The sequence below is a fragment of the Ictalurus furcatus genome, unplaced genomic scaffold (assembly GCF_023375685.1).
Source record: "Ictalurus furcatus strain D&B unplaced genomic scaffold, Billie_1.0 scf5, whole genome shotgun sequence".
In the NCBI taxonomy this organism is placed as follows: domain Eukaryota; kingdom Metazoa; phylum Chordata; class Actinopteri; order Siluriformes; family Ictaluridae; genus Ictalurus; species Ictalurus furcatus.
The window spans coordinates 154,682-176,341 of record NW_026521054.1 but is presented as its reverse complement, the minus strand read 5'-3'; the positions used below and the strand labels follow the sequence as shown (position 1 = coordinate 176,341).

The window sequence follows — 21,660 nt, the reverse complement described above, 5'->3', positions numbered from 1 at the left end:
TGGTCTAAACCCTCCCGTGTGTTGATTCCTGCAATTTCAGTTGACGTTATTGTCAGATCGATAGCGCTTTCTGCATTATGTGAACTACAATACCACGTGTCCTTCCCGTCATTAACACATACCAAATTTTTATCGTTGTAAATTCCTCGATCACTGATTCATTTATATCTGTATTCTTACTCCCCTGTATTGTGCTGTGTGTGTGTGTGTGTTAAAATCCCCACACCGTACTAATTTCCCTCACGTCAACCCACATACTGCATTTGGTGTATCGGTGCTCTGTCTATTACGGGGATTGTAAAAGTTGAATATCGTTATACTGTCTTTTCCTGTCCGTATTTTGACCACCACAGATTCGTGTTCTTTCCCTTTATTGATTAGATTATATCTCACATCATTTCTTACAAAAGTTGCTACCACTCCACCTTTACCCTTTTCCCAATCATTTCTGATTGTACACAGCAAATTTTAAAGTGTTATTTTTACACTCACAGTGTTAAAATTAACACTTATCAAGAGTTTATATAGGTCCACACTAAATAGAGTTCAATTTACACTTTCAGTATTGTTTTTTTTTCTACACTCTCATAGTGTTGAACAAGCACTGTAAGTGTTCACTGTTAGCACAATTGGTGTAGTTTTTTTACTCCTCACAGGCTCCATTTACACTAAGAAAGTGTTGAATCTACAGTAAATGTGTCAATAGCTCAACCTGATGGAGTTATTTTCAACACTAGTGTAATTAAATGTGCTCTACACCCTGTCTGCCTAAAAATGCAGACCTTTAACATGTGTGTACTCGTCAATAAAAGAACAGCTAACACATCAGTTGCTGTATAAGGTTGAACTTTTATTTTCAACACAGTATCTTAGATGTAACAAACCAGCATGAATTGAGGTGCAATATATTCACCTCATAGTGAATATATTCATCTGACCCATTTGGACCCTGTAGATCAAAAGGCATGTAGAACTTCAAACTCTGGGCTTTTACAAGTTCACCCAAGTCACATACTGTCGGCTACAGCCACGCTGCGCACATAATAACTTAAACTTTAACGAAGGATAGAAACTGTGCGTGACTCTCGTGGCTTTGCATGCAGACTTTGACAACAGAAACACTAACATTTAACCTAGTTCAAAAGCTTCGCACGCAATTCCTTTACTCTGGGAGACTCACTGGTAAGACCAACATCAATGTTGTAGATCGTAGTCTGCAGGAAGGTAAAGATGTTGACAAGGGCTTCCTCATATGACAGTTTGAACACATAGTGGACTTTGAAGAGTTCATCTATAGCACTCAAGGAGCTGGTTCCTGTGCAAGGGATGAGGTGCTTATCCACTACCACGTAGAATTTGTCAATCCTGCCCTTGATCCTTCCTAATGCCAGTAGAGACGGCTGGAGGCCCTCCCTGGCACTGAGATGGCCTTCAATACTGGTGGATGACTAGAAAAAAAACCCCAGCAACGATAAAAACTAGATTAAAAATACAAAATACACCAATTACGATGTGCAATGACGAAATCCCTGAAATGTGGTCCATGACACATTCAGACATTGTGATGAAAAATGTGCTATAATCATAACTAGGAAACACAACAAACCTTAATTCAATATGTGCAAAATAACACCAGTTCGTATCATTCTTTATGTATTACTGCAACAGGACAACTTCATCAAAGGAATATTTCAACCAAAAAAGAAAGTTCTTATGTGACTTTCTTTCTTCATCCGAACACAAAGAATTTTCAAAGGAAATTCGAGTTCTGTAAGTCAATAGAATGCACGTGAATGGGTGCCATCTTTTGAGAGTCCAAAATGTACATTTAGACAGTGTCACAGTAATAAAAGAACAGTTATTCAAAGAGCTCACAAGCTGTACACTCACTACTTTACACTGTAGCAAAGTGTCATTTCTTCAGTGTTGTCACATGAAAAGATATAATCAAATATTTCCAAAAATGCGAGGGGTGTACTCACTTTTGTGAGATACTGTGTGTGTGTATATATATATATATATATATATATATATATATATATATATATATATATAATGTGTGTGTATGAGAGAGAGAAATATTATCAAGTATGTTTCTACTAAAACCGTCTTCTAACTCGTTTTAAACAAACACATTAAATAATATTTAATACAGTGCACATATATATATATATATATATATATATATATATATATATATATATATATATATATATATAGACACAGAGAGAGAGAGAGAGAGAGAGAGAGAGAGAGAGAGAGAGAGAGAGAGAATATCCACAAATAGGGAAGAAGATTTCAAAGATAAGGTCATGTCTACAATTATTAAATTACAAAAACAATTATCATGGACGGGACAAAAGGGATGATGGATGAAATGTATGTATGATGTAATAGCTCTTGCCCAGAAATCCGCTTCTAGAAAATTGCCGTTCCCGAGTTTGGACACACGGGGGCAGTCAAGCTCCATCCAGCACAACGCCGCCCGAAACAGAAGGTAGGTTTGGGCTATTTTACAGACACAGTTCATTACTGTGCATTGTATTGTTCGGACGTCACCACAATTAACGGCTCATCTATAAAAACAAACATTATGTAATACTCATAGGACTATATTTATCATGAAAATGCAAAATAAATAACCTTTTTCTAATGTTGATAGAAATAGAAAGCCGTGTACTTCATTTACACACACACACATATATACATATATATAGAGAGAGATAGCTAGATACATATATACACACATTATTATTATTACTGTTCCTTCTCTCTGTACCACATTGTCATACTTAAACTGCCCAAGAAAGAAAATTTGCTGTTTTCTGAGACGATGAAGTGGCTCTTAAAAGAGCCTTTGTGGGTGTTAGACGGAGATGTGGTTTAAGCGCGTTCTCCGCGAATACGGCGGGCCAGCTGAATATCCTTGGGCATGATAGTCACTCTCTTGGCGTGGATAGCGCACAGATTGGTGTCCTCGAACAAACCGACCAGGTATGCCTCGCTCGCCTCCTGCAGGGCCATGACGGCCGAGCTCTGGAAACGCAAGTCGGTCTTGAAGTCCTGAGCGATTTCTCGCACCAGGCGCTGGAAGGGCAGCTTGCGGATGAGCAGCTCAGTAGACTTCTGATAACGGCGGATCTCCCTCAGAGCCACGGTGCCGGGCCTGTAACGGTGAGGCTTCTTCACGCCGCCGGTAGCCGGCGCGCTCTTGCGGGCAGCCTTAGTGGCGAGCTGCTTCCTTGGCGCCTTACCACCGGTGGATTTACGGGCGGTCTGCTTGGTTCTTGCCATAGTGTCAAGCTCTGCACTTCACGGATAGAAAAACAGAATAAACGGCGCGCTCGAACGCGGCCTTTTTAAGCCATAACGCCGCCCTGCGCTGATTGGGCGTCTCGAACGCGCTCGTCTGCTATTCGATAGAATGTTTTACGTCACCTTTGACTATTGGACCGTCTTCTCTGCCACCGTTCGAAACACAAGACGCCCGCCACAATTCTATTCTATTGGCGCTCTCTCTAACACAAATGCTTTGTTCATTAGGAACACACACAACGCCGTCACTAACCGTTTTCACTCCTCAGACTTCATTTAACCAGCACGCTATCTGCTATTGTTCTTATAGTCATTATTTAAATATGGTATCAAATCATGACTAGAAAATTATCAAGTCCTTTTTTATTTATAAATATGCTGTCTTAGAAGTGCACTTTCACCCCTTACATTTCATTTAAGCAACAGGCTAACTACCACTATTATTATTACTATTACTTAACGTTAGTCACATAATTATTAGCAAAGTATAACGCTTGTGTTGTCGTTTCAAACGTGCTGACTTTCTAGTGCACACTTTCAGTAGAAAAACGGGTGTAAAATTGCACTTTTGAAGCAGAGATGGTGGCTCTTAAAAGAGCCTTTGGGTGTTGACAAAGCAGCAGTGGACGAGTTTACTTGGTCTTAACGGCCTTCTCGGTCTTTTTAGGCAGAAGCACAGCCTGAATGTTTGGCAGCACACCACCCTGAGCGATGGTCACTCCGCCGAGCAGTTTGTTCAGCTCCTCGTCGTTACGCACGGCGAGCTGCAAGTGGCGGGGAATGATACGGGTCTTCTTATTGTCACGAGCGGCGTTACCGGCCAACTCCAGGATCTCAGCGGTCAGATACTCCAACACTGCGGCCAGGTAGACCGGAGCGCCGGCACCGACGCGCTCGGCATAGTTGCCTTTACGCAGAAGCCTGTGCACACGTCCCACGGGGAACTGAAGTCCAGCCCTGGATGAACGAGTCTTGGCCTTAGCTCTAGCCTTTCCACCGGTTTTTCCTCTGCCACTCATCTTGATGCTCAGATCTGTTCTAACAACTCCGAAATGAACATTACACCCCAAGCTCTCCGTGATATAGACAAAACGGCCACTCTCTTATTCGCTAAGAACGCAGTGGCACATTAGCCAATCACAAACAGGCCGTCGAATTCCAGCGTCACCCCTCCCACCCCTGTTTGTGCGTGTGTGTGAGTGTGTGAGAGAGCGAGAGAGCGCGAGCGCGCGAATGAAAACAGACAGAAGGGAATATTCATACAAAAGCACGAAGTAACAACTACATACTGAATTTATTTATTCTTATCATTAACATTGATTTATTATGCATCAATATGTTATCCTACATATTCTGTGATGGTTTTGGAGATCAGGAATGACGTTAAGGAATCACGATCAGGATTCTTTTCTACTGTACTAAAATCAGCATCAGCGTGTGGTTATGTATACATATGTAGCAGATATGTGTATCCATACTATTGTATGTTTCTAACGTGTATTGCTTTGATTCCATAAAGCTTGACTGAAAATGAATTGTCGCTCTTTAAAGGAAAATATGGGTGGCTCTTAAAAGAGCCGTTTAAGGAACAAAAGCATGAAAGAAACAAACGTCTTTACTTCTTTTTGGGCGCTGCCTTTTTCGCCTTTGCCGCTTTAGGCTTTGCGGTCTTGGGCTTGACAGCTTTCGCTTTCTTGGGGCTCTTAGCTGCCTTTTTAGGGGTCGCGGGCTTTTTCGCCTTCTTCGGGCTCTTGGTGGCTTTCTTTGCGGCGGCTGTAGGCTTCTTCGCCTTCTTAGGAGACTTCTTGGCCGCGGCGGCGGGTTTCTTGGCTGCTACCTTCTTGGGCTTCTTCGTGGCGGCGGGCTTTTTCGCTTTGGGCGCGGCTTTCTTCACGGGCTTCTTGGCTTCGGTCTGCTTCTTGTTCAGCTTGAAAGAGCCAGACGCGCCGGTCCCTTTGGTCTGCACCAGAGTGCCTTTAGTCACGAGACCCTTAACGGCGATCTTGACGCGGGAGTTGTTCTTCTCCACATCGTATCCGCCGGCAGCCAGCGCTTTCTTCAGAGCAGCGAGAGACACGCCGCTCCTCTCCTTAGACGAGGAAACGGCTTTGACGATCAGCTCGCCGACGCTAGGGCCGGCTTTTTTTGCTCTCGAAGCTGCTTTCTTCTTGGGCGCTTTGGCCGGCGCGGCGGCGGGAGCGGGTGCGACTTCTGCCATCTCTCTTGGAACTACGTAGAATACACGAGTCGTACGCTGTACGTTAGTGTGTAACACAGGATCCTCCCTTCCTTTTTTTTTTTTAATGAGTTTTATTGAAATTATGCAAAATTCACAATCTTACACAAGTCATATTCAGAAAGAAAGGGAGAAAAAACAAAACAAAAAAAAAAACAAAACAAAAAAAACAAAAACAAACTTACATAGTCAAAGTACAATTACACACAAATATTGTCCCACACTGAAGAGTCTTTAAACCAAGATGTGCTGCTTTTTAGTCTTCTTAGCTCTTTTTGAATGTCCTTGAATACAACATCACTGGATATAAACGTTTGATTTATAGTCATTCTAGACCTTGTTTTCCAGAGTTTAGATTTAGTCAAACATATTATGAACCAAATGAAGTCATGCTTGGTCTTGCTACAATTTTCTTTAAAAATGCCATAGAAAATTGAGTTCATATTTATTTCTATATTGAGACCAATGATTTTTAATTTAGCCCATGTTTCTTTAGCGCGATAACACTCTAACAGGAAATGTTCGAGTGTTTCCTCTTCATTACAATTAGGCATCGGGCATTTACTGGTTTTTACAAAACAGCTCCATTTTACAACCGCTCTTACTGGGAGCCTTCTTACAGCGACTAACCAAGTTGTATCTCTCAGGTGTTCCGATAGGATTTTATTCTGTAAATTTTGGAGACATTCTTTGTTTTGGTCCTCCTCCAAATTTCTGAAAGCCACAGGGTTACTATAAACTCGATCAACAATTAAAAGATATATTTCTTTGCTCGAGTCTTTCACCCAATCGATGTTTAGATCTTTAAATTTGTTAGTGAAGTCGGAAAACATCAGTTTATAATACGGAATTCCTTTCCTTGATGGACCTTTTTTAGATTTCCAGTTAGAGATGTTCCCTATCCATTCAGTTTGCCTGGCAATACCACTCGCGATGATTTTACACACTGCTATTTTAGTTTTTACGGATATATCGACAGCCCCAAGGCCTCCCAGTTCCCTTCTCTTAAAAAGGAGCTCACGTTTTGTAACCTCACGAGTCGTATCCCATATGAAATTACAGCATATTTTATGAAGTCTTTTTACCCAAACTTCTGTCGGAGGTAAGATGCATGATAAAAACAGTATTTTTGATAATAGAAAAGTTTTAATAATATTTATTCTAGTTTTATAACTTAGATTACACGATTTCCATTTATCAATTTCATCTTGTATTATTTCTTCTTTTTTTGACCAGTTATGGTCGACACAGCCATTATTATCTATATATATACCTAAAACCTTTAATTGCTGAACTTCTGGGACATCTATGGGAAATTTGTTTTTTTCATTTCCAATCCAGACACATTCCGTTTTAGCTTTATTTAAGGAGGCTCCAGAGACTTGCTCATACTCGCTAAAATATTCAAAGATGATGTCTAGTTCTTGTTTAGATTTCACAAATACAGTTATGTCATCAGCATAAGCAGAGATCACGACTCTGTTCTTTCCTATTTGAAGACCTTTAAGTCTATGATCATCTTGGATTTTTTGTACAAGTGGGTTTATAGATAAAATATATAGGGCTGCACTCAGAGGGCACCCTTGCTTTACACCCCGCATAACTTCAAATGGTTCAGTCAAAGAACCGTTAACATTTACTTCAACCGTCGATTTAACATAAAGGCATTTAATCATGTTTATGAAATTTTCAGGGAATTGATACAGTTTTAAAATCTCCCACAAATAGTCTCTTGAGATATAGTCAAATGCTTTTCTTTGGTCCAAAGCCACAATGTAAAAACTGTCACCATTTTTATCAAAAACTAGTTCTCTTAATGTGTTCAAGTTGTCCCACATAAATCTTCCCTTTATTGCACATGTTTGTTGTTTAGCTATTATTACGTCCAAATAGTCACTCATCCTGTTCATAATGGTCTTTGCAAAAATCTTATAATCGACATTCATTAGGGTGAGATGTCTCCAGTTGTTGATATCACACATTTCACCCTTTTTATACAACAAGGATAAAACGCCTTCATAGAACGAGTCATGCATGTAACCTCTAGCGATCCCATCATTGAAGGCTTGCGTTAATAATTTAGCCAAATCTATGGCGCATGCATGATAAAAATCAGACGGGAGACCATCTTTCCCTGGAGACTTTTTTAAATTTAATTGTTTAATGGCATCAACAACCTCAGCCTCTCTGATTTCCTCACCTAAGCTCTTGGAAGGCGGGTCAACACTATTTTTTACATTCAAAAAGGTTTTTAGAAGTTTAGCATCTATTTCAATTGAGTTATACATGTTTGAACAAAGGATCCGAACAGCATCTCTGACATCTTTAGGATTTTTCGCTATAGTTCCATTATCTGTTTTAATGGCTTCGATATATTGGGCTTCTTTCCTTTTATTAAATAGTGAAATTGCTTTTGTTTGATTTAGAAGTTCATCGGAAATTATTCCTGCTCGGACTTGAATGTTCAGTAAAAACTCATTATTTAAAGTTTCTATCTCTTTTTTCAAATCCTTTAAGTTGTTTTCCTCACTTTCATCTCTTGTATTTTTTAGTTTTAGGTTTATATATTGTGTCATAATTGTATTGTACTTCTCATTTTTTTCTTTATTAAAACATAGACATTTGTATTTAAGAAATTTTTTAATCTGGATCTTAAAAACTTCCCACAAATCACAATAATTGGTAGTGAGGATATCTAAAGTTTTAATCCTATTAATTTCTTCTTTTAATTGTATAATCAATAAAGGACTTTTCAAAATTTGTGTGTTTAATTTCCAATAGTTTCTTCTTTCTTCATTTTTAAATCTGATGCCACATATAACTGTCAAGTGGTCCGACTCAACCAAGAGTTTTGTTGTATAAAATTTTGCCTCAAAATTATTATTAATATATATCCTGTCAATTCTAGTTTTACATGTTTTATCAAACCTCGTGAAGTCCACTTTCTCTGGATATAATGTCCTAAATATGTCGGTGAAATGCTGTTCATTCATTATAGATCTAAGGACACCACCTTCTCTCCTAATTTTACATATTTTGGAAGAAATTTTATCATTATCATCTGTGATTGTATTAAAATCACCGCATACAATGGTATAGAAACCGACACACAGGAGCATTTTAAGCTTTTTAAAAAGCCGGATTTTACCAACAGTATCCTGTGCTGTGTATACATTTATCACTCTAATTTTTTTTGTGCAATAAAACACATCTATAAACATTAATCGACCAGGAATTATTTCACGGCTCTTAATTATTTTAAATTTATTGTTATAAAATAAGGTCGCAATACCATCAGCTTTACTTTCACCTATTGAAAAGATTGAAGGACCTTTGATCCATAAACTTTGGGCGTTCTGTACGTCTGCAAAACTGCTTAATCTGGTCTCTTGTATACATAAAATATCAACATGTTCTCCACTCAATATATTTAACTTTTTCACTTGATTAATTTTTGCCTGAATCCCTCTAACATTACATGTGGCAACAGTTAAATTTGAAAAAACCATAAAAATTAAGATAAGGATCTTCTCCGATATATATTATTGTATGTCCATTAGTCCACATTTTCTCAACATTATCCACATCATTTAACCTCAATTCCTGCAGACATATATCACATTTCTTTTTAAGTAATATAGGAATTGAAGTTAAAATCAAAGACATTGTGTCAAAAAAAAAAAAAAAAAAAAAAAAAGGGAAGAAAAGTAGGCAATATACATCATTCCTTAACCTTTTTTGCATTGTCAACATTTCCAGGAGAATTCCTCTTTCGCCTTTGGCGTTTATATGGATAGTCTAAAGTGTTTTTACCTTTCGCCAGCGTGGGAGTGTCCGCAGTGTCACCTGTGTTGTCGGCGATTGTCTGGGTTGTTCCACTTTCACCAGCTGGATGCGATGACTCCTCTCGGCCCTGTAGACTTCCTGCAGGTGTAGAAATGATCTGGGTCGCTCCGGTCTCTCCCTCTGAGCACGCAGGCTCCTCTGGGGCTTTTAGACCTCCTTCAGGGGTTGAGCCGATCCGAGTCTCGCCGACTTCTACAGCTGATAGCGCAGGAAACTCCGATGCTTGCCGTTTCTCCACAGACGAAAGACTGGGCGGAGATGCTCCGCTGCTTCCAGCAGGTACTTCCGGTGTCTTCCGTCTCCCTTCCGGGGTCAGAGATTCGGCGCTGCTCTCAGAGTCCTCGCCGTCTTCGCTGTCGCTGGTATCGGTGCTGCTTGAGTCACTCCCAGATGTCGAGTCATCCTCACTTGTGTGTAGTTTATTTTCTTCCCAGTTGTTATCCGCTTTATCGTTTGTTTTGGTTTCTGTGTTATGTGCGCTTTGTGTTACATTCTGGTCAATGTCTTTTTGATTTTTCCGCGGCTGGTCTTAAAAACAGATATGAGAGCGTTGTAGACTCAACTCGGGCGCCGCTGAATGAATGTACGGACGCGGCGCGCTCAGATGTGTTTTCTCATGGCATTTCTCGGTGAAAATCCCACTCGCAAGACGAGATTCAAAACGTTGAAGCACACTCTGAGCGAGGACGGGCTTTCTCGTTTCTCCCGTGGCCCGGCCTGGCCGGCTAGAGAGCAACAGTCTCGCGCAGCGCACATGAAAAGGCGCGGCGCGCGTTGTACTCAAGCCGGCGGGCTGCGCATTTGGTGCGATGTGGTGTGTAAAAACGGGCGAAAAGCAGGCACGGCCGTCGTATGCGTTCTGGGCCGAGTTAAAGAGGAGCCTTGTGAACGAGCCTGATGTCTTTGCAGCTGTCGAGTGGTGTGTGTAGTATCGGAAGCAGAGCGCGTTGGGGGCCGTGTAAAGCACAGCGCGCGTGACTATAGGCTCCGCTATAGCCTTGTGTGTGTGTGTGTGTGTGTGTTGTATTCCATGCTGCTAGAACATTCTTTTCAATGTCTATGTGCTACTAGAACATTCTTTTGAATGACTTTGTGCTAATGTCACATTAGTTCGAATGACTAGGTGCTACTACAACAGTATTTAGAATTATTATGCGCTTCTTGAACCTTAGTTCGAATGACTAGGTGCTACTGTGACATTAGTTCAAATGACTACGTGCTACTACAACAGTTAGAACAGAGATGCCCAAACTACGGCCTGTGGGCCAAAGTTGGCCCGTAGTGACTTGATTTGGCCCGCCATGCCATATGAGAGAAGGGGAAGGGGGGGGGGGGGGGGGGGGAATTTAATTGATGCTGATCTTCATTTCTAATTTAACATTTTTTATTTATTTATTTTTGAGCTACAAAAAATGTAAATTGAAATTAAATGTAGAGAATAAGAATTAGAATTTTATTTAATGTACATGCATACTTCAAGGCCAGCATGCATTGCGACGGTCAACAAACAGGTAATAATGGAGAGATCCAGGCACTGGCACACAGACAAGAGGAAATTTAAAAAGATTTGGCAAGTTGACTTTTTATTTACTGAAATCAATTCAAAGGCAGTGTGTCTAGTTTGCAAGCAGTCCGTTGCTGTTTTGAAAGAGTACAAAACCCGTCAATATGAAACAAAACGTTCTTCAGCTTTCTCAAAGGACAGCGGCGAGGCATGAAAACAGAAGGCTAACGAGCTGCTTGCTAAACTTCGATCTGAGCAGAGCGCGCTGCTACATCCTTCATCAGCTCAAGAAAGTGCCACACGGGCCAGCTATCAGATTTCCTGTATTTTACATCAAGAACAGCTATGTGCCCAATCCATCGGGCTTGTGGATGTGATGCGTGACGTCGTCAAAATTGTGAATGATATACGCTCCAAGGCGCTCTCTCACCTGCAGTTCAAGGTACTGTTGGATGAGATGGATGTGCAATATGGTGATGTGTTGTACCACCAGGAGGTTAGATGGCTGAACAGAAGAAAAGTTCTCAGGAGATTTTTTGATCTGCGTGATGAGATCAGAGCTTTTCAGGAAAGCAAGATTGGTAGTATTCAAGAGCCCATGGATAAGAAATGGTTTTCTGACCTGGCTTTCCTGGTGGACGTCACAGAGCTGCTCAATGTTTTAAATGTTCAGCTCCAGGGAAAAGACCAGATTATCACCCAGCTTTTTTATCACGTCAGAGCCTTCAAACAAAAACTACTGCTGCTCAGAAGACATCTCTCAGCAGCTAACATTCACAATTATAATATTCACCATAGTTTTATGTGCAGTTATTGTTATTATTAATACTTATATTTAGTTAGCATTTATATCCAGTGGTGTCAGCTTTGGGTTTTTTTGTTAATCAAGCTGATAAATTTTGTGTCAAAGTTCTCTTAAATTATCATGATTTAATTTCCTTGTTTTGTCAGTTATTTATTCTATTTGCCTCCCTCTCTCTTCTTTCACTCCCCATCTCACACTGTTCCTCTCTCTCATCTCCACATCCAGGAAATGTAGCCCATTTTCCCTGTTTTAGAGAGGCAGGCATGATGAAAGAGAAGGTACCTGAGTATGATGCTGTTCTCAGCAACCTTTTCCAGGAGTTTGACAGTCGCTTTGAGGACTTCAGACACAATGCTTCTGACTTTGAGTGGTTTGTTCAACCCTTCACCATCAGTGTGGACACAGTCAGTGATGATCTACAGATGGAACCAATTGAGCTTCAGTGTGATTCAGAACTCAAACACAAGTTCAGGTCCCTTCCCTTGACAGATTTCTACAAACGTGTCCCCACAAACAGGTACAGATGTGCAAACAGGCACAAGTGATGCTGTCTCTGTTTGGCAGTACCTACCACTGTGAACAGACTTTCAGTCTGATGAACTTAAACAAGTGTAAACTGAGATGCAAACTAACTGACTCTCACCACCATAATATCCTGACTTTGACAGTAAGTCCACTGCATCCCAATTTGGAAAAATGTTTGAAAAATAAGGACCAGCTTCATGTGTCTCATTAGAGGTCACTGATATTGCAGGCATGTGGCTGTATTGCTTATACCTTGAATAGTTGTATTAGGTATTGAACATGTATTATAAATGGGATTGGTTCTATGTTTTAATTATACTATAAGTTTCATTGAACTATAGAACTCTGAAAATAAAACTGCATTAGTCAAGCAGATACAGACTAACATTTTCTATTAATTTATTTATTTCTAAATATTATGAAATGATAAATTGGAACCATGGCAACTTTAATTTTAATATAATACAGTTTGGTATAATGCAACATTTACTTTTGGCCCACAGCCCTCAATCAAGTTTGATTTTTGGCCCTTTACAGGAAAAAGTTTGGGCACCCCTGATTTAGAATGATTATGTGCTACTAGAAAACCATTTTCAACTACTTCCTGTTGCTACAATCTTAATACGAATAACTTTGTGCTGCTAAAGTCCCATTTTGCATTGCTCAGATTATACAACCCCCGAAACCGTGCTACAACCCTGTTTAGATTTACTCATCTCTGCATTTAGCAGACTGCTAGAATTACCCAAAAGCCTGAACATCCGCGGGAGTGCAGCGCTTCAGAAGTCCCCCTCCCCCTCACACACACACAGACACACACACAGACACACACACAGACACACACACAGACACACACACAGACACACACACAGACAGACACACAGACAGACACACAGACAGACACACAGACAGACACACAGACAGACAGACACACACACAGACACACACACAGACACACACACAGACACACACACAGACACACACACTCACAGCGAGAGAGAAAGCGAAAGAGAGGAAATTACTCTTTGTATGAAAAGTGGGTGGCTCTTAAAAGAGCCGTTGGGTTGATGAAAACGGCGGTAACGCGCTTTACTTGGAGCTGGTGTACTTGGTGACGGCCTTTGTACCCTCGGACACGGCGTGCTTGGCCAGCTCGCCGGGAAGCAACAGGCGCACGGCGGTCTGGATCTCCCTGGAGGTGATAGTGGAGCGCTTGTTATAATGAGCCAGACGAGAAGACTCACCGGCGATGCGCTCAAAAATATCATTCACGAAGGAGTTCATGATGCCCATGGCCTTGGATGAGATGCCGGTGTCAGGGTGCACCTGCTTCAGGACCTTGTACACGTAGATGGCGTAGCTCTCCTTCCGGGACTTTCTGCGCTTCTTGCCTCCTTTGCCGGCCGTCTTGGTCACGGCTTTCTTTGATCCCTTCTTGGGCGCGGTCTTGGCTGGATCGGGCATGATGCTGCTTCTCGAGTAAATGGACAGAGAATGACTAGCGCCCGCCTCGCGCCTGCTCTATTTACAGACCCACATGCTAATAACGCCCAGACAAGACACCTTTTTTTGATTGGCCAAAATTCGATACCTCCCCCTGCATGGCACCTCCTACTGCACTCTGCTTCCTCCCTCCTCCTCCTCCTCCGCTACGCTTTGTTTCCCTTCCCGCCCTTGTACTTTCAGGACAAGGTGCACTATGAAAAAACAATTGGCTTGAAAAAAAATCGTTTTATATTATATATGCATGTATGCGTGCGTATGAGAGAGAGAGAGAAATATAGAAGTTTCTACTAAAATCATCTTTTAAATCGTTTTAATGGAACAGTTTATAATATTTAATACTGTGCATATATATATATATATATATAGCTTATTACAAAAAATACGAATAGATATACCACTTACGCTACTTCTGTACAGCGTTTGATGCCTTATGCTTCATGAAAGAAAAAGCCTTTTTTTTTTCCACACGGAACAGCTCTTTTTCTAGACATGTGGGTGGCTCTTAAAAGAGCCGTTGTATTCCCGTCGTTCGGTGTTAGAGCGTTTAACCGCCGAAGCCGTACAGGGTGCGTCCCTGGCGTTTCAGAGCGTACACCACATCCATGGCGGTCACGGTCTTTCTCTTGGCATGCTCGGTGTAGGTGACGGCGTCGCGGATCACGTTCTCCAGGAACACCTTCAGCACACCGCGAGTCTCTTCATAGATCAGACCAGAAATACGCTTTACACCGCCACGGCGAGCCAGACGGCGAATAGCCGGCTTGGTGATCCCCTGGATGTTATCACGAAGCACCTTGCGGTGACGCTTAGCGCCTCCTTTGCCGAGTCCTTTACCACCCTTGCTTTTTTTTTTTTTTTTAATGAGTTTTATTGAATTTATGCAAAATTTACAATCTTACACAAGTCATATTCAGAAAGAAAGGGAGAAAGAAAAAAAAAAAAAACTTACATAGTCAAAGTACAATTACACGCAAATATTGTCCCACACTGAAGAGTCTTTAAACCAAGATGTGCTGCTTTTTAGTCTTCTTAGCTCTTTTTGAATGTCCTTGAATACAACATCACTGGATATAAACGTTTGATTTATAGTCATTCTGGACCTTGTTTTCCAGAGTTTAGATTTAGTCAAACATATTATGAACCAAATGAAGTCATGCTTGGTCTTGCTACAATTTTCTTTAAAAATGCCATAGAAAATTGAGTTCATATTTATTTCTATATTGAGACCAATGATTTTTAATTTAGCCCATGTTTCTTTAGAGCGATAACACTCTAACAGGAAATGTTCGAGTGTTTCCTCTTCATTACAGTTAGGCATCGGGCATTTACTGGTTTTTACAAAACAGCTCCATTTCACAACCGCTCTTACTGGGAGCCTTCTTACAGCGACTAACCAAGTTGTATCTCTCAGGTGTTCAGATAGGATTTTATTCTGTAAATTTTGGAGACATTCTTTGTTTTGGTCTTCCTCCAAATTTCTGAAAGCCACAGGGTTACTATAAACTCGATCAACAATTAAAAGATATATTTCTTTGCTCGAGTCTTCCACCCAATCGATGTTTAGATCTTTAAATTTGTTAGTGAAGTCGGAAAACATCAGCTTATAATACGGAATTCCTTTTCTCGATGGACCTTTTTTAGATTTCCAGTTGGAGATGTTCCCTATCCATTCGGTTTGCCTGGCAATACCACTCGCGATGATTTTGCACACTGCTATTTTAGTTTTTAGGGATATATCGACAGCCCCAAGGCCTCCCAGTTCCCTTCTCTTAAAAAGGAGCTCACGTTTTGTAACCTCACGAGTCGTATCCCATATGAAATTACAGCATATTTTATGAAGTCTTTTTATCCAAACTTCTGTCGGAGGTAAGATGCATGATAAAAACAGTATTTTTGATAATAGAAAAGTTTTTATAATATTTATTCTAGTTTTATAACTTAGATTACACGATTTCCATTTATCAATTTCATCTTGTATTATTTCTTCTTTTTTTGACCAGTTATGGTCGACACAGCCATTATTATCTATATATATACCTAAAACCTTTAATTGCTGAACTTCTGGGACATCTATGGGAAATTTGTTTTTTTCATTTCCAATCCAGACACATTCCGTTTTAGCTTTATTTAAGGAGGCTCCAGAGACTTGCTCATACTCGCTAAAATATTCAAAGATGATGTCTAGTTCTTGTTTAGATTTCACAAATACAGTTATGTCATCAGCATAAGCAGAGATCACGACTCTGTTCTTTCCTATTTGAAGACCCTTAAGTCTATGATCATCTTGGATTTTTTGTACAAGTGGGTTTATAGATAAAATATATAGGGCTGCACTCAGAGGGCACCCTTGCTTTACACCCCGCATAACTTCAAATGGTTCAGTCAAAGAACCGTTAACATTTACTTCAACCGTCGATTTAACATAAAGGCATTTAATCATGTTTATGAAATTTTCAGGGAATTGATACAGTTTTAAAATCTCCCACAAATAGTCTCTTGAGATACAGTCAAATGCTTTTCTTTGGTCCAAAGCCACAATGTAAAAACTGTCACCATTTTTATCAAAAACTAGTTCTCTTAATGTGTTCAAGTTGTCCCACATAAATCTTCCCTTTATTGCACATGTTTGTTGTTTAGCTATTATTACGTCCAAATAGTCACTCATCCTGTTCATAATGATCTTTGCAAAAATCTTATAATCGACATTCATTAGGGTGAGATGTCTCCAGTTGTTGATATCACACATTTCACCCTTTTTATACAACAAGGATAAAACGCCTTCATAGAACGAGTCATGCATGTAACCTCTAGCGATCCCATCATTGAAGGCTTGCGTTAATAATTTAGCCAAATCTATGGCACATGCATGATAAAAATCAGACGGGAGACCATCTTTCCCTGGAGACTTTTTTAAATTTAATTGTTTAATGGCATCAACAACCTCAGCCTCTTTTATTTCCTCACCTAAGCTCTTGGAAGGCGGGTCAACACTATTTTTTACATTCAAAAAGGTTTTTAGAAGTTTATTATCTATTTCAATTGAGTTGTACATGTTTGAACAAAGGATCCGAACAGCATCTCTGACATCTTTAGGATTTTTCACTATAGTTCCATTATCTGTTTTAATGGCTTCGATATATTGGGCTTCTTTCCTTTTATTAAATAGTGAAATTGCTTTTGTTTGATTTAAAAGTTCATCGGAAATTATTCCTGCTCGGACTTGAATGTTCAGTAAAAACTCATTATTTAAAGTTTCTATCTCTTTTTTCAAATCCTTTAAGTTGTTTTCCTCACTTTCATCTCTTGTATTTTTTAGTTTTAGGTTTATATATTGTGTCATAATTGTATTGTACTTCTCATTTTTTTCTTTATTAAAACATAGACATTTGTATTTAAGAAATTTTTTAATCTGGATCTTAAAAACTTCCCACAAATCACAATAATTGGTAGTGAGGATATCTAAAGTTTTAATCCTATTAATTTCTTCTTTTAATTCTATAATCAATAAAGGACTTTTCAAAATTTGTGTGTTTAATTTCCAATAGTTTCTTCTTTCTTCATTTTTAAATCTAATGCCACATATAACTGTCAAGTGGTCCGACTCAACCAAGAGTTTTGTTGTATAAAATTTTGCCTCAAAATTATTATTAATATATATCCTGTCAATTCTAGTTTTACATGTTTTATCAAACCTTGTAAAGTCCACTTTCTCTGGATATAATGTCCTAAATATGTCGGTGAAATGCTGTTCATTCATTATAGATTTAAGGACACCACCTTCTCTCCTAATTTTACATATTTTGGAAGAAATTTTATCATTATCATCTGTGATTGTATTAAAATCACCGCATACAATGGTATAGAAACCGACACACAGGAGCATTTTAAGCTTTTTAAAAAGCCGGATTTTACCAACAGTATCCTGTGCTGTGTATACATTTATTACTCTAATTTTTTTTGTGCAATAAAACACATCTATAAACATTAATCGACCAGGAATTATTTCACGGCTCTTAATTATTTTAAATTTATTGTTATAAAATAAGGTCGCAATACCATCAGCTTTACTTTCACCTATTGAAAAGATTGAAGGACCTTTGATCCATAAACTTTGGGCGTTCTGTACGTCTGCAAAACTGCTTAATCTGGTCTCTTGTATACATAAAATATCAACATGTTCTCCACTCAATATATTTAACTTTTTCACTTGATTAATTTTTGCCTGAATCCCTCTAACATTACATGTGGCAACAGTTAAATTTGAAAAAACCATAAAAATTAAGATAAGGATCTTCTCCGATAGATATTATTGTATGTCCATTAGTCCACATTTTCTCAACATTATCCACATCATTTAACCTCAATTCCTGCAGACATATATCACATTTCTTTTTAAGTAATATAGGAATTGAAGTTAAAATCAAAGACATTGTGTCAAAAAAAAAAAAAAAAAAAAAAAAAAAAAAAAAAAAAAAGGGAAGAAAAGTAGGCAATATACATCATTCCTTAACCTTTTTTGCATTGTCAACATTTCCAGGAGAATTCCTCTTTCGCCTTTGGCGTTTATATGGATAGTCTAAAGTGTTTTTACCTTTCGCCAGCGTGGGAGTGTCCGCAGTGTCACCTGTGTTGTCGGCGATTGTCTGGGTTGTTCCACTTTCACCAGCTGGATGCGATGACTCCTCTCGGCCCTGTAGACTTCCTGCAGGTGTAGAAATGATCTGGGTCGCTCCGGTCTCTCCCTCTGAGCACGTAGGCTCCTCTGGGGCTTTTAGACCTCCTTCAGGGGTTGAGCCGATCCGAGTCTCGCCGACTTCTACAGCTCATAGCGCAGGAAACTCCGATGCTTGCCGTTTCTCCACAGACGAAAGACTGGGCGGAGATGCTCCGCTGCTTCCAGCAGGTACTTCCGGTGTCTTCCGTCTCCCTTCCGGGGTCAGAGATTCGGCGCTGCTCTCAGAGTCCTCGCCGTCTTCGCTGTCGCTGGTATCGGTGCTGCTTGAGTCACTCCCAGATGTCGAGTCGTCCTCACTTGTGTGTAGTTTATTTTCTTCCCAGTTGTTATTCGCTTTATCGTTTGTTTTGGTTTCTGTGTTATGTGCGCTTTGTGTTACATTCTGGTCAATGTCTTTTTGATTTTTCGGCATTCTTAGTTTATAGCTGTAAGAATTTGGGCATTGAAAATATATATGCCCGGTTTCATTACATAAATTACATACTTGTGTATTTCTACAACTCTTTCCTTTGTGGCCAAAGCTTCCGCATTTCCAGCACTTTGTTTTCTCACAGTCCTTTGCCTGATGGTCGGAATCGTTACATATAAAACATCGTTTTGTTTGGCCGGGATATGTAATCGTTCCATTGTATGGTCCCATGGAAATGGAATTTGGTATCTGGAATATACTTCCGTCGGGGTTTTTCTTAAGTTTTATTTTATATCTCCTGACTCCATACCATATCCCGAACTGGTCCAGCGGCTTGTCAACAGGGTTCAGTATCTCACCAAACCTTAAGAGGTATTGTTCTACATCCGAGTCAGCGATTCTCCCAGTCCAAAACTTTACTACAATGCTCTTTATGTCTTGGGGAGCTGATGTAGTCATCTCCCAGTTTTTCCAGAATTCACTTCCTGTATTATTATTAAAAATTTGAGAAAATGTTTGAAGTGCCTGTTCTTTGGTAAAACATATTTCATACTCTTTTCTGTTAGGCATTGCAATAAAAGAGTATACATCTGTAGTCGATATCCATTGACTACTTAAAAGGTTTACTCCGACTTCAGACCTGTCTGGCGCTTCTCCTTCTCCACTGTAACGTAGTCTGACCCAGTGCCTCCCCGCCGACGGCGAGGAGGCCACACGGGGTGACATACCGAACCCCGGGTGGCGATAATTATCACCTCGTTAAAGGTGTTTTTGTTGTTGATGTTGTTGTCGTTAAAGTCTTTAGTTTCAAATTACTAACGAGGATACCACTTGCAAAAAGAGAGTATTAATTACCACCCTTGCCTCTGCCAGACATGATGCTGCTCTCGAAATCAAGCCACTCAATAAAAGGTCTCGCGCAGCACCCACCTATTTATCCACACTCGACAGGACCTAGTTGAGAACAGGCGAGGAGGCGGGCCTTACACCAACGGTCACACAATAGCTCTCTTTTTCGAAAACAATCACTAGGCACTGCTTTTCACCTGCTAACGTCTTCTTCTTCCCCATTCTCTCTCTCTCTCTCTCTAAAAACACACACAGATACAAAACGTTATTAGTATTATCAGTACTAATGTTTTGGTTCCATTAGTAGCAGTAGTAGTAGTAGTAGTAGTAGTAGTACAACACAATAGTAAGGAACTTTGGGTAAAACATACATAGTAAAGCATACAGCCAAAACACTCATCAGCGTAAGGAGGTTAGAAAAAGCTGTCTGTGTTTGTACAACATTGACATTACTGTTTCAAACACAAGACGTTCCTTTTGAGCACGTCCTTGGACTCGAGGCCCGTATATACTACAGTCCTACGTCCACTGCAACTACAGGTCACACATAGCAGCACAAGCCTTTATTAGTAGGCCCAGCATTCAGCGGATCAGCACCAATGTCTGTGTTCACTTTGAAGCCAGTCCACATTCTACCACACAAGTACTTCACTAACTTACAAGCACCACAGAAAGGAATGCAAACACAACTCTCAGGCCTTGCTTTATCAGCTCTCGCAAATGCATGATATAATGGACTCTCGAAGGTCAAAATTAGCTACATTGTCTCAAACCCTCATCTCATTCTTAAAAAGTGTCACTCACAAGGAAAGCATATGCACTTCAACAGTTGTGCAAGAGAAACTAACATAACAAACATCACACACAAGTAGGAATACAAAGTCAGCCTTCACACTGGCCTTCTCTTTTCCCATATGCACTGTGTTTGAACCTAAATGTCATGCATCAACCAAAACTGCACCTCCAGAATGACAGCTGAGTTTAAGATTGGCAAAATATGTCGCAGCAGTTGCATTCGTCAAATAAACTATGAGCAATTAAGTAGTGCCAATGAGATAGTTACAGCAACGTGTAATGTCCAATAAGCTCAAAAAGAGTCGGACACTTTATTCTACTTGGCCAATCAAACACAATTGTGAACTGGGATTCTGATAGTTGTGTGCCTTTAACTCACTGTGTAGGAAAATGAGGTCAGCTATATAGACAACACTTTTCATTACGTATTTAATTACTTTGATTGACGTCATTATTAGAATTAGTAGTAGTAGTACAATACCTACAACCTACCTTCTGTTTTAGGCGGCGTCGTGTGTTGTGCCGGATGGGACATGACTGCCCTCGTGTGGCCAAAATCGGGAACGGCAATTTCCCAAAAATTGCAGTATCAGAATAAAAATACTTAATAACAGATTATTAAGCTTTTCTTGGCAGTGTTCAGAAGTCTATATTTGTAGTAGTTAGAAAACAGTGGGGTAAGAAGTAGTAGATGCTATGAAAATTCACTCACTCACTCACTCTCTCTCTCTCTCTCGCTCTCTCACATCTCTCACATCTCTCACCCCATACCCCCTCTCACCCCCTCTCACTCCCACACACTGGGGCAGTGGTGGCTTAGTGGTTAATGCTCTTGCTTACTGATCAGTAGGTTGGGGGTTCAATCCCCAGCACTGTCAAGCTGCCCATTGAGCAAGGTCCTTAACCCTCTCTGCTCCTGGGGTGCCATATCATGACCCTGCACTCTGACCCCAGCCTCCTGACATGTTGGAGTATGTGAAGAAAACAATTTCACTGTACTCTACTGTATATGTGACCAATAAAGACTCATTATATAGACTTATACATGACTTTTTTTATTCTAAAAAAGCTGCTAAACTAATAATTATGGGCAGATGTAAAAAAAAAAAAAATGCTAAACACATTCTCTATTTGT

At 39.9% G+C, this 21,660-nt stretch overlaps 4 protein-coding genes and 1 long non-coding RNA gene across 5 annotated transcripts; 1 reads left to right on the top strand and 4 right to left on the bottom strand.

The window, feature by feature from the left end:
• Positions 1 to 2,866: 2,866 nt before the first annotated feature.
• LOC128604912 (histone H3) lies at positions 2,867 to 3,583 on the bottom strand. Its single transcript, XM_053620031.1, has one exon. The coding sequence runs from the start codon at positions 3,292 to 3,294 to the stop codon at positions 2,884 to 2,886; it is 411 nt and encodes a 136-aa protein (XP_053476006.1). The 5' UTR covers positions 3,295 to 3,583; the 3' UTR covers positions 2,867 to 2,883.
• A 217-nt stretch (positions 3,584 to 3,800) lies between these two features.
• LOC128604918 (histone H2A) lies at positions 3,801 to 4,352 on the bottom strand. Its single transcript, XM_053620041.1, has one exon. It carries the CDS (start codon positions 4,332 to 4,334, stop codon positions 3,948 to 3,950), a length of 387 nt encoding a protein of 128 aa, XP_053476016.1. The 5' UTR covers positions 4,335 to 4,352; the 3' UTR covers positions 3,801 to 3,947.
• Positions 4,353 to 4,419: 67 nt separating this feature from the next.
• On the bottom strand, positions 4,420 to 5,679 carry LOC128604907 (histone H1-like). The gene has a single exon (XM_053620020.1). The coding sequence runs from the start codon at positions 5,531 to 5,533 to the stop codon at positions 4,931 to 4,933; it is 603 nt and encodes a 200-aa protein (XP_053475995.1). The 5' UTR covers positions 5,534 to 5,679; the 3' UTR covers positions 4,420 to 4,930.
• Positions 5,680 to 10,739: 5,060 nt separating this feature from the next.
• On the top strand, positions 10,740 to 12,606 carry LOC128604930 (uncharacterized). Its single transcript, XR_008385377.1, has 2 exons — positions 10,740 to 11,343; positions 11,932 to 12,606. It is a non-coding gene; the product is annotated as an uncharacterized LOC128604930 (long non-coding RNA).
• On the bottom strand, positions 12,607 to 14,003 carry LOC128604922 (histone H2B-like). Its single transcript, XM_053620046.1, has one exon. The coding sequence runs from the start codon at positions 13,693 to 13,695 to the stop codon at positions 13,321 to 13,323; it is 375 nt and encodes a 124-aa protein (XP_053476021.1). The 5' UTR covers positions 13,696 to 14,003; the 3' UTR covers positions 12,607 to 13,320.
• Between the last annotated feature and the right edge of the window lie 7,657 nt (positions 14,004 to 21,660).

Coding starts and splice junctions, on each gene's coding strand:
- LOC128604912 (XM_053620031.1), bottom strand. CDS start 3,294: ATGGCAAGAACCAAGCAGACCGCCCGTAAATCCACCGGTGGTAAGGCG.
- LOC128604918 (XM_053620041.1), bottom strand. CDS start 4,334: ATGAGTGGCAGAGGAAAAACCGGTGGAAAGGCTAGAGCTAAGGCCAAG.
- LOC128604907 (XM_053620020.1), bottom strand. CDS start 5,533: ATGGCAGAAGTCGCACCCGCTCCCGCCGCCGCGCCGGCCAAAGCGCCC.
- LOC128604922 (XM_053620046.1), bottom strand. CDS start 13,695: ATGCCCGATCCAGCCAAGACCGCGCCCAAGAAGGGATCAAAGAAAGCC.